Consider the following 12,020-nt stretch of genomic DNA (forward strand, 5'->3'; position numbering starts at 1 on the left):
CTGACGAGAAAGCAGCAGGGACCTCCCCGCTGAGCCACCACTTCCCAAAAAGCTGGTTTTTGTTTTGCTTTTAATTGATTTTTTCTTTTATCGTTTTTCATTTTTTTGCCTTGCCCCAAGCCCCTCCATCTCCCCCAGCCTTTCGCCGTCAGTGGTGCCGCTGTCGGGGCAGGGATGCTCCCGTGGGCTTGGGCAGGGGGTTTGTTCAGTGACTTCATAAAGCTTGTATGAAATACTCCTTGCCGTTCCTTGATTGCTTTTTGATTGCTTTTAATTGATTTTTTCTTTTATCGTTTTTCATTTTTTTGCCTTGCCCCAAGCCCCTCCATCTCCCCCAGCCTTTCGCCGTCAGTGGTGCCGCTGTCGGGGCAGGGATGCTCCCGTGGGCTTGGGCAGGGGGTTTGTTCAGTGACTTCATAAAGCTTGTATGAAATACTCCTTGCCGTTCCTTGATTGCTTTTTGATTTCATCTGCGCACGGATTTACACGCAGATTGGAGGGTGCTTTTTTTAAGTGGCAAAGCTGAGCTTTTTTTCCAGTAGCATCCTGAAATTACAGAGCGGAGAGCCAAAGGAGTAAGACCGCTGGTGGTGTATACAGCTCTGCGATTCATTAAACATCAGCCTAACTCTGCAATTAATTAGGAGGCTAAGGCAGCCTCTTAAAAACACCCGTGTTTCTTTTTCTGAGTGCGTTAGCAGTATGTTTCTGGAGGCGTGTGGGGCTGTCATTGTTGGAAGTCGCCTGGCTACTCTGAATCACCCTGCACCCCACCCAGCCCGGCATCGCTGCGGTCTTGCCTCTTTTTACTGCTCCCAGATTTGCTGGCAAATTCACCCTCGTCTTTTCTGTGGGTTGGTTGGACAAGCCAGGCTAAAACCGAGCTCCAAGCCTGGCCAGGGGAGTGTCTGAGCTGGGGGACCAGGGAGGAGCTGCCTCCCTTCAACCTTGGGATGCTGGAGAAAAAAGCAGTCTAGGAAAAATAACAAAAATTTTAAAGAAAATTTTGCCTTTCAATAAGGTCCTGAAGGCTTTCTGATGCTTGTGTTTTAAGCTGTAATTTTGTTTGTTTCATCTAGACACTAATAGGAAACACAGAAACGGAGCTGGCCGGTTGTGGCAGCTTCTGTCCCTAATGGCAAAATGGAAGTATTGGGGGTAAAACGGGCGTTTCCCCCGGGTATTGCTGTGCAGAGCAGGCTGCTCAGATGCCCTGAGCTGCCCTCACCCACGCCTCGGTGCCGAGCGAGGCAGAAATACGTGGGCGCAGTCGGAAGCTGCTGAGGATGCTGCACGATAAGATCGCTTGAAGAACTAAAAACAAATAAAGTGATAACTTTGCTCAAACCTATGATAGCTTCAACCTACTGAAGAAAACACAAAGCAGAAATTGAGCTTACCTTCCCGTGACTCCCATCCTTCGGAGGGACTGACATCCATGCTAGAGAGCGTGAGGAGAGAGCTTTCTGCTCTGGTTTCCTCCCGGTGTTCGCAGCGATCCCAGCCCCGGCGACTCCTCGGTCAACTTCCACATGTTTGCGGAGGGCTGGGATCCTGCCGGCATCTGCAGTCCCGTACGGCCCCTGCAGAACAGGAAATCCTGTATTTTGTTTCTCTTCTCCGCACAAAACGCGTGCGGCTTAATGACGTTAACCGGGAGGCGATGACGTCGTGCGGGAGAGACCCCGGACACGGATTTCTTTCCTTCTTTTCGCGCAGCGGTTGTGTCGGGCGATGGTGTCCTTCGGTCGAGCTGCTGCTGTTTTATGTGCAGCCACTCGCCGTTTCCTTGCTAAACAACTGTAAAAGACAGAAGCACAAAATCTTCCAGTGAGTGCTCGCTAAAGGAAAAAGGAAAACTGTGCCAGCGTAAGTTACTGGAAAGTAGTAATTTTCCTTCCTTCTCTTGGAAGTTTGGTTAGCCTCAGACTAGCAAGGCTGTAGGCTAAAGCTGAGGGTTCGGACTGTGTTTCTGAAATCACATGATGGTTTAAGGTGGAGATTTTCCCAAAATACTGTTGTTTAAAACCACCCATAATGTGGATCATTCCCTTTTTTTTTTTTTTTTCTTTTTGCCTCCTTTAATTCCTTTCCCATATGTGTGTGTGTATAAATATAATTTTTGGTTCTTTTACTGCCTGCTAAGCACGACCTTCTTTCTGAATGGCTGAAAACTGGCGGGCGTATGTTGTAGTGGAACTCATTAAGAGCTGCCTCATTTCCAGCCGAGCAGTTTTACTTGATATACAGTGTCACATCTTACAGCCCCAGGGCTTGCAGAAATAATATGGCTCTTGGCATCTTTCCCTCTGTAGGTTATCTATAAATAGCACCATTCTTGCTCTCTCCATCAATTTTCTGTAATCGGTCCTATGACCGATTATAGAAAATGTAAGCGGAAACTAACTGTGGAAGAGAAATGAAAGGAGGAAGCTATTTTAACCTTTAATTGTAGCGTATGTTGCCAGCTCAAGGTCTGGGTTGAAGGAGGCACCTTTCCCTGCAGCATCGGAGCCCACCAGCTCCTGGGCAGGGTTTTTCTGTGCCAGCAGAGATGCTGAGCACGGGGACCAGAGTCGTGACCGTGAAGTAAGGGATGCTTCATGGCAGTAGCACAGAGAATGGGGAAGAGGATGGTTGACCTCGTGCCTTGTGGTCAGGGGAGATTCAGTTACTTAAGTTCATTGGTCAACATCCTCATGAAGGCAAAAGTGAGACCAATTTATATGCGGGTTATGCAGCAGCCTTTATAGACATTTATGGTCTTTTTCGTTACCGCTTGCTTATCCATCACGTAAACGTAGCCTTCTAGCAAATAAGAACCTGCGAAGCCTCGTGCTTCTCGGCTCAGCTGAGAGCAAAGCGGTCTGGAAGACGCAAGAGCTGCTTATCCTTCTGGGTTTTCTTCTTGAGCATCGTTTTCAGCAGCTGATGCTGATCCTTGTGAGAAAGGGCAGCGCTTGTGTATTTGCAGAACATTCCCAGATTCGCGGGAGGGAGCCTGGCTCTGTGCCCCGTCCCTCTCCAGAGGTTAAAGGTTTATCCCAAAGTGAAGTGGTTGCTTTATCAGGATATCCTGCCTAGGACATCCTACTTCTGTGTCCACAGCACACATCCAGCCGTCTCTGAGCCCTATTTTTGGGTACGTGTTTATGGCAGCGCTGCTGGGGAAGGAGGGCTCGGGGGATGTCAGACCATAGACTTGCACCTCGGGGTTTGTAACCAAGTCCTTCCTCTGCTCATCAGCTTTTTGGAGTACTTTTGCAAAGGATTGCAACCTTTTCAGTCATGAGAGGCTGATGGATTCATGAGCCTTTTCCTTTGACATACACCGACCAACCTCTTCATTCTCCTGTCAACTCCACGCAGGTATTTGTTCAACATTTCTGCTCTTCTGGTTCATTACCGGTACTTAACACATATTTTATGCTATGCAATGTTATACTTTCAAAGGCAGAAGACACAAAGGAATTTTTTTATAACTGAGACTTTATCTGAGGCCACCAGATAAAGGTCGTCTTCGCCTTTAGCCTGGCATCCTGTGGGCAAAAGGCCAAATGCATATGATCAGCATCTCTTTAAGTGCTCAGCATTCAGAAATATCTGACAGGATGCACCTGAAGGATGTATGAAAAACAAGAGGAGGAGGTCTTATTCATACAAAGCCCTTGTGCAGAGACTTGGGGCTTGGGGAGTTGCTGTTATCCTGCGTCTACAGCACATTTGGGTTTTTCTCTGAACAGCGAGCCAGTAATTTCATTTAAGGAAAGAAAATGAAGCTGAGGTATTTGCAAGGTCCTGCAGCCCAGAACCTGAGCTTTGCAGAAAGGTGTGAAATCCCACGGGGTTTCTTTCCAAATGCGTCTGTATTTGGGTCCTTTCTTAAGCAGAACAGGAATCACCGAGCTGGGGTGACTGTTTGCTGGCACTACAAACACATTTTCTCTTGCTGATGAGTGACTGGCTTGTGTTCTAGAGAAGAAGGGCACGTCGTGCTGTGGTTTTGCCCAGGCTGTGCTGTCGGCAGACGTGCGCTGCCCTCGGTGGGGGTGGCTCAGACACCTCACCACATTTCCATGCCGAGCAGTTCCTTTTGGGGTGAGGATGGCTGCGGGGTTGCTCCAGCACCCAGTGCCAGTGGAGCCCTTCAGATCCATCAGAGCTCGACCCAGCCTCTTGTCTTGGTTATTTCCTGCCTTGCTGTGGCATCTTTGTTGAAAGACTTTTTTTTTTTTTTTTTCTTTTTGTACGTGTGTGTGTGTCTGCCTAAGAAGGATGAAGGTGTCTTCTTTTATAGCTGGTGAGTCTGGGCAGTGGGACCAGCATGGGAGATAATCCAGGAGCAACATCATGAAATTATATTTCCTCCTGTCTAAATAATCAACGTGTTTGCTGGTTGCAGGAAAGGAGGTGATTTACAGGAACTAGAGCTGGGCACGTTGTGCCTTTGAAAGTGTGAGAGCACTGGCAGGAAGAGCCGGCACCTGCAGCCCCGGGTCTCACGTGGGATCCAGCACCTCCCAGCCGTGCAGGCGGCTGAAACGCCGTCCTCCTCAGCAGTAATGCTGGATTTGTCGGTTCTTCTCCCGAGCCGCATTGCTGTGGCTTTTGGAGGACTCAAACTTAAAGGCTTTGGGTTTCACACAGGGGTTCGTGGAGGCCGGACTGATGGCCCTTAACTCTCTACATGCTTTCAGAAGGTTTTCCTTGATCTTTCGTTACTTACCATTGTGACCATCTGGGTTAGCTTTCCAACATGGTTAACCCCACCTGGCAGCTACGTGCCACATGGCCAGTTTAACTCTATCCCAGACAAAACCAGTCCCCTTTCCCACACACCAGAAGAGACGGTTCAGCCAGGTTGCCAAACCTCCTGCACATCAGAGTGTTGAGCCTTGAAAGACTCAAAAGTGTTGATTGTGACTTTTTTCCTCATGTGCAGGGTGTAAAAAGGACAGTTTTGGGGTGTCTAAGGGAGCTCAGAGAGCAGTGAGGTGGGGGAGAGCGGAGCAGCCGAGGTGCTTGGGGATGCCATCACGGTGACAAGGAGTCTTATCCCTCATGGAGTCACCGAATTTGGTGTCCAGGTTAAGTGTGGGAGAGCCACCATCACTCTTTGGACATGGAGATGCTGGAGCAGGTATTCCCCTGCCCAGTCCACGTTCTAACTTTCAGCACACAGGGGACCGCAGTTACCGATTTCTGCTTTACCGTTGCAAATGATGTGGGTGGTTTCTTTTAAGCCCTATAGATTTGGATCTGCAAAATGACTGTTGGATGAGATAGAGATGGTTTCTGCCATCCTGCCTGCACGTAAGGATGCAGGAGTCACTCCTCACCCGGTCGTGCTCTGTCTGCAGCACAGCTATTCCCATGGAGGACTTCTCTCTCCCCCAGATTCCTCTAAATCCAACGCAAGTGCTGTAGTTTTGGAAAATAAAGAAACACCAGTCAGAGTGGAGTGAAAACCTTTCTGTAGACAAGCAAGCAATCTTTTTAAGAGTAATAGGTGGTGATGCATTCCGTCACTTGAAATCTGATTCAAGGAGGAGCTGGCACCGTTTGGTTTTCTAGATGTAAGTGATAAGTGCAAAACTCAGTTTATGTTTGCAAAACTGCATTTATTTATTTTTTTTAAGCATCAGACTTTGGAATGAAAAATGTAAGACAAGCTATGTAGTTACCACAATAGTGCCCTCAACTTGTTTTCACCTGATTAATGGGGAATTGCATGAGAAAGAAATCACTGCAAACTGCTCCCAGCCACATGCTTAGCAGATCCAGACCATAAAAATCCTCAAAACAAGCCTTGAAACCAAAATCTCCTTTGGTGACAATACTCTATTGTGTCTAGCTTACAAGAAAGCTGCTAAATTACAAAAACATTGTGGTGCATGCTTGGCTGTGTACCCGAGCATCAATCTCTGCTCGCGTTTTTGAAGGGACTACTTGCAGTGTGTAACCTGTGTGTGTGTGTCAGTTGTGTAATGAGCTGCCCGTTACGTCGGAGAAAACGTTTCCGTGGCCTTTGGTGGGAGGTGAATGTTTGCCTTCTCTGCAGTTTTCTCAGCAGAAGGCTAACTGTGACTGTCATTTCCTTCAGATAGGCGTATATTGATATTTTCACTTATCTACATGGAAGATTAAGTTCATCTTCCCTCGAATGGGAGGAGAACTACAAGAGCTTCTTGTGTTTCCTCTATCTCTTTGCTGCCTTTCAGAGGAACTCCAGAGTAATGGTCATTGCAACCTGGCTACTGTTTCCTTTTTTCCCCATTCTAATGTAAAACAGTCAAGTAGGGAAAACGTGGTACACAGAAAGGTTTTGGCTGAGTTATAAGGTAATTAAATGGAATTGAATGGTTAAAATACACTTAGAAAGTGTTTCTGGTATTTTTTTCTGTATTTGTAGCAACACGTAAGATGCTTACGGAGAATTTTACACGTTCCTTTTGAAAAAAGGCAAGTTTTCAAAGGCAATGAATCAGTGCCTGTGTTGTTCAGCCAAAACAATCCCCAAGTATCGTGAGGACACCCTTGAAGTTGCACCAAGTGGGTGAACTTAGCCAAAGAGCTGTCACTGATTCCAAATAAGGAGTAAGTGTCATCTTATTGCTGCTTTTCAAATCTTTGTAGCTGATTATAAAAATTTAAACACTAAGATCGTGAGAGGAGCTGGTGGAAAATTCCCCAATGAATGATATACTGAAGAAATTAGCCTGTGCTCTGCTAGTGAAATCACCTCGGCAAGGTGATTTTTAAAAAGACGTGTGAGTTGACCCCTTGGAGCCGAGGTTTCGCAGGACTGATCCATCTCAGGTAGCTCTGGGCCCAAGAAGCCACACGTTAGAACAGAGTGAGGACGGCACGATACCTCCAGTATCGTCAAGTCCACTGACGCCAAGCCCATGCTCCTGGTGATCCTGCTCCCTGGGGTCCAAAGGCAAAGGCCACGGGCTGAACCCCCCCTTGCCAACGGGGGCAGCCCGGAGGGGAAGAAAGTCACTCGGAGCAAGGGACGGTCCCGCTCTTTGGGGTGTCTGGGGAGCTGTTGGGAGAATTTGTCTTGCAGACGGTCTCACACCAGCTGGAGGTGCAAGTTACGGGATGCAACAGCAATTAAGGAGCAAACTTAGAGCTGCATGAGGAGGAAATCATGTATGAGAGCGGGAGGGGGAGTCTGGTGACAAGTGAGATGCACTCAAAGCCAGGAGTGGGCAGCAACAAGCTCTGGGGCTGCTGTGCTGAAGTAAGCTGCCAGCCTTCTTATGTCCTCAGCCCTGAGTGCAGAGACCAGAACCATCGTTTGCTATTACTGGTCATTTTCAGCTTCTCCTACGCGTTGCGTGTTTTTTGTGGAGAAGACACTTCTGTGTATGTTGGTGTATGGAGTGGATTGTCTTTGGCTCGATCGTAGAGCCGTGGAGTTGGAAAAATAGTAGGAAATCTCCTGGGATGTTTCCACTGTTTCCTAGCAAAAGTTTTGTCGCTCTCTTCTGTGTATTTTCCAGTCCAGCTAGGTCAGGAGCGGGTGGCACAGCAGTAGGTGTAGTCACGCCAGTTTGGTCGCTCCTCAGCTTCCAAGACGTCAGTCCTAAACAGAGTTTCATCTTCTAGATCTCAAAAGATTTCTAGTGCCACAAAGCTCCCCTCAATAAACGTGCAGGATCTTCCACAACGGAGTTGGTAATCGAGTGCCACAGAACAGTCCCAGATTTGATACGAAATATCTTCATTGATTTAAGGTGGCTTTCTTGTCATTCCTTAGCGGATGAGGCACTCTCTCTGCTCATGAGCCGACTCCTGATGACCATGCTGCTGTGCTTTGACAGCTGGTCCTGAAACTCTGAGGTCATAAAGAAATACAGGATCGGATCCAAACAGCAGTCCAGACTCGCAAGACTTAAGCAAAAGGGTTGGGTGTAGAGCGTGATGGTAGTCAGGACGCAATCTGTGATGACGTTTTCTTTCACCAACATGTAGAAAAAGAAGTTGATGTGGTACGGTGCGAAGCACACACAGAACACGATGGCACACATGGAAACCATCCTTAAAGCCTTCTGCCTCTCGCCGCTGTTTTCCAGCGGTATCTGGAAACCCCGAAGAGAGTCTTTTGTTTTCCAGGTACAGAATAAAATAACGATGAGCGGGCCGATGAAGCCGAGGAGCTCCGCCGTGGCTGTCATCAGCACGGTGGCCACCTTGCTGTCGATCTGCCAAACTTGAAGGTCTGCAAAGCAGGTGTTGGTGGTTTTGGCCAGGCCATAGCTGCGCATGATGGGGAACGGCAAGCACGCCAGCCCGACGAAGAGCCACACCATCGCGCTGATGGCCACGTCGTAGCGCCGCTTCCAGTCCTTGGCCTTGAAGGGCTGATACAGGAAGAAATACCTCTGGATGCTGATGCAGGTGAGGAAGCAAATGCTGGCGTACATGTTGAGGTACTTCAGGTAGAAGCAGAGCAAGCAAAGGAGTCTCCCAAAAGGCCACGTGGAGTTGATGTAATAGTAGATTCGCAGTGGCAGCGAGAGGACGTGAGCCAGGTCGGCCACGGCCAGGTTGATCATGAAGATGACGGCTTTGCTCTTCTTGCTGATGAAGCGGCACAAGACCCAGAGGGCAGCGCTGTTGGCCAGGAGGCCGGGGATGAAGATGAGGGTGTAGGTGGTCGCGTACAGGCTGTTTTTGAAGGTTATGTTGTGACTGGAGCAGGTCAGGTTGTTCTGCGTCATGACTGGGCTGCTGGAAATGGCTGTCGTGGTGTAGGGCAGGTGGGTCATTCCTGCAGAGAATAAAAACAGGGGCTGTGAAAGCTTTACCTGCCATTCAGGTGTACCCTGGGTGTTGCAGGGGTGACCCCATCAGTGGGACCTCACCTTCTCTGGCATGATGGGGAAAAGCTGTGCCCTTAAACTGACGTAACAAGCAGACACTTATTCAGATTAACTTCCATTTCTCACCACCCCAGCAGCCTCGTTTTTTAATGCTTTTTTTTCCCACCTGATAATCTTATTTTCAGATACTTCCAGTTCCTGGCTCTCCTTTGATTCACGTGAGTGGGGATGGTGAAATGTTACACGCTGAACTGCCAGGGCCATCTTTCTTTCATCAGCTTTTGTAGTTGGCCTTGTCCTCAGCAAGGAAAGACAGGCAGGAGCTTGGTTTTATGAGGTATTTCCCCACAGGGTTATAAGTCTCAGTCCAGTGATTCCCTCCCGTGTCTAACAGAATGGTAGAAATTGAATATCAGCTTCCTATTCCAAGTGGCACTGCAGACACTGATTCATTCCTCCTGACTCATTTCCTGCAGTGCTGGCGAGGGGCATTTGCTAGAAGTGTCTCTGTAGGTAGATATTAGTAACTCGTACGCTGTTACTAATGTTTTTTTCCTATGTTAAATAAAAAACCACCCAAACCAACAAAGAGTAGTGTTTAGAGGTCTCCAGGGACAAAGAACACAAAGAGCTGTTTTTTCAGCTTCTTAATCATTGTGGTACTTGGATTTGGCAGCTTGTACAGATGCTGCCCGAAGGAGTTTTTTTGGTTTTTGTTTTTGTTTTTGTTTTTTTTTTCATTTTTCAGGCCCCATCCCAGGACACCACAGCCATGCTCCTATCACAAGGCAGGAATGTGTCCATGGGGAGGGTGCAAAAAGTGCTGGAAATGAGGGGGAAAGATGCATCTGGCCCATGACTGCAAACCCAGTGGTCTGAGAAGCAACGCTGAGGGCCTCCCGCTCTCCTTTCTGGTGCTCCTCAGAACACCAAGACTGGGGTGTTCGCTCAGGTCGTTGCTTCTCAGAGAGGTAAATGGGGGGTTACAACCCATTTCTTGAGAGCGCAGTGACTTTCTGGCACTCTGGAGGTTTGTGTTCCCTTTCCATCTGGTTTGTCTGCAGCTTTAGCTGGATATGCAGCCCTTGTCTGGTAAAAGAACTGCTCGCTATACACAATTTCTGGCTCTTCAGGTGTCCTCCCACCTTTCCAAGAAGCCCTTAAAGAGCCAATTTCCAAGTCAGTAGCTACCTGGTTTCCCCTGGATGTCAACGTTAGCCTGACACCAGGGCTATGTGGCCACTGAAACCATAGAGGCACATTTGCAAAATGTTCTATTTTAAGGGCGCGCTTATATTTAAATGGTGGCGCGTGTTGATCAGTTCAAATGAGTCATAACAGTCAGTTTGCTTACTGCGCTCCCCTAGATACAGCCAGTCCTTATTTACATTTACATTTCATGTGACAGCGACAGACCAGACCGCAACATCGGCAATAAGAACGATCAAGTTCAGGCTGCTGACTCAAACCGGCCGCCGAACGGAGCCGTTTTGGGCAAACCAGCGCGTCCAGGATGTGTCTGCTCTAACACGAGGGCGATGCTGATACCAGAACTCAGCTTTCGCTTTTTCGATTGCAGCCAACTGTGCGCGGGCACACTGACGAGCCACATCAAGGTGGAGACCACGGCACCTCGAGGTGTCCCCTCGGCCTTCATCTGGTAATTGTCCACAAGGTGTCAGAGTTAATCAAGATTTAATTTCTTTGCCCTCTTCTTGAAGGTATTTTTCTAACCCCCAAGGGACTAGGGCTGTCGGAGTGGCTGGAGGCAGGATTGTGGCCAGGTTCTCAGAAGTTTGGGTTGCTACCTTTTGGGGTGAAAAAATTAAAAACTCTAGTGTTGCCGGAATACCTGATATTAGGGGAAAAAACCAAAACGTGCTCCCAGGAGTAGTCCTTGTTGCTGTTATTTACAGGTAGAGGAGTCCTGGGAAGCTCCACTTTGATGGAGACCAGGGAGTTGCTTTGAACCTCAGAGCCAAAAGTTGATAAAGCTCAACCTGTGGAAATGCAAGGTGATGTCCTGTCCCCACCAGCCCCAGCAAATATGACACCGTGGTTGATGAACAGGAGGTGTATGGCCCAGGGAGTCAAAGCCTCTGCTCGTTGCATTCAGTGGACTTGAGGTCAGGCCGTTATGGGGAGGGCTGACCTGGCTGGCAGCGCAAATGCATGAACACAATTAATAAATATATACACAATGAGCTGCTGGCTCATCATGACAGGGCATTTTCTGAGAATGAATGGCTTCGTTGCAAAGCCATAAAAATATAATTAGATTAAAGCTCCTCCTTGGACAATGTTGCAGCCAGGCATAGGCACAGGGGGCTACAAAAGAATTGTGTTTCTTCCCTTCCTCCCATCTCTCTTGTTCAGATTGAAGCTTAATTCTGTCCTCTTATCTTCCCGCCCGTGCGCAAAAGCAAACGCCCAGAGATGTCACTGAGTGTCATCAGCCTGAAATGAGGTCTCCAAAACTGTTAAGAAAACAAAGTGACGTGCGTACGGCAAGGGTAGAAGGCTGAGAAGCTCCATCAGATTTTATCGATGCTTATTTACACATTGCAGGGAGACAGCTCCTGTTGCCATGTTGTTTTCAGAATGCAAAATTTCAAAATAATCAGTAGTAAATAAATACATTTGTCTAACTACTGCTCTTTACGTTTTAACTAGAGTCTGCATTTCTGAGGCTGTTGCAGTAAGGACATAATGACTGGTAGCTGGATATTTGGAAGCTAAACGTGGCATTTCTAAGAAAAAAATGCTCATCTTGATAGGACCGAGAAGCAGGGGAACATCATCCCAGAGTCCTGGGTCTTTCCGGCATGCCCATTAGCAGACAGGTTAATTGATTTGATTAAGACACAAATGCCTCTACACTCTGCCCTCTTGCACGGCTGCGAATGTCTCGCGCCATCACGCTTCCGTATGAAACCTCTACAGTCAGAAGTGGAAAGTTCTACAGTTGGAGGTACTTTTTCTGGTGTTTTTTTTTTTCCTCTTTCCACAAAAAAAAAAAAAGAAAAAGAAAAGAAAAAAAAAAGGAGCAGATCAGCATGTCACTCATAAATATCAATGAGACATGTCTGATCTGTTGGGAGGAGACGGTTTCTTTTTGCAACGCCAGGCTAATTGTCACAGCAGAAGCCCCGCAGGGCAGGGACACGCTCCCTGGAGGGTTGTCCC

General features: G+C 47.8%; 1 protein-coding gene across 1 annotated transcript; it reads right to left on the reverse strand.

Moving 5' to 3' along the window:
* Positions 1-7,757: 7,757 nt before the first annotated feature.
* On the reverse strand, positions 7,758-8,780 carry LOC104271320 (putative P2Y purinoceptor 10). The gene has a single exon (XM_009865953.1). It carries the CDS (start codon positions 8,778-8,780, stop codon positions 7,758-7,760), a length of 1,023 nt encoding a protein of 340 aa, XP_009864255.1.
* Between the last annotated feature and the right edge of the window lie 3,240 nt (positions 8,781-12,020).

This window comes from Apaloderma vittatum, unplaced genomic scaffold (assembly GCF_000703405.1).
Source record: "Apaloderma vittatum isolate BGI_N311 unplaced genomic scaffold, ASM70340v1 scaffold24613, whole genome shotgun sequence".
NCBI lineage: Eukaryota > Metazoa > Chordata > Aves > Trogoniformes > Trogonidae > Apaloderma > Apaloderma vittatum.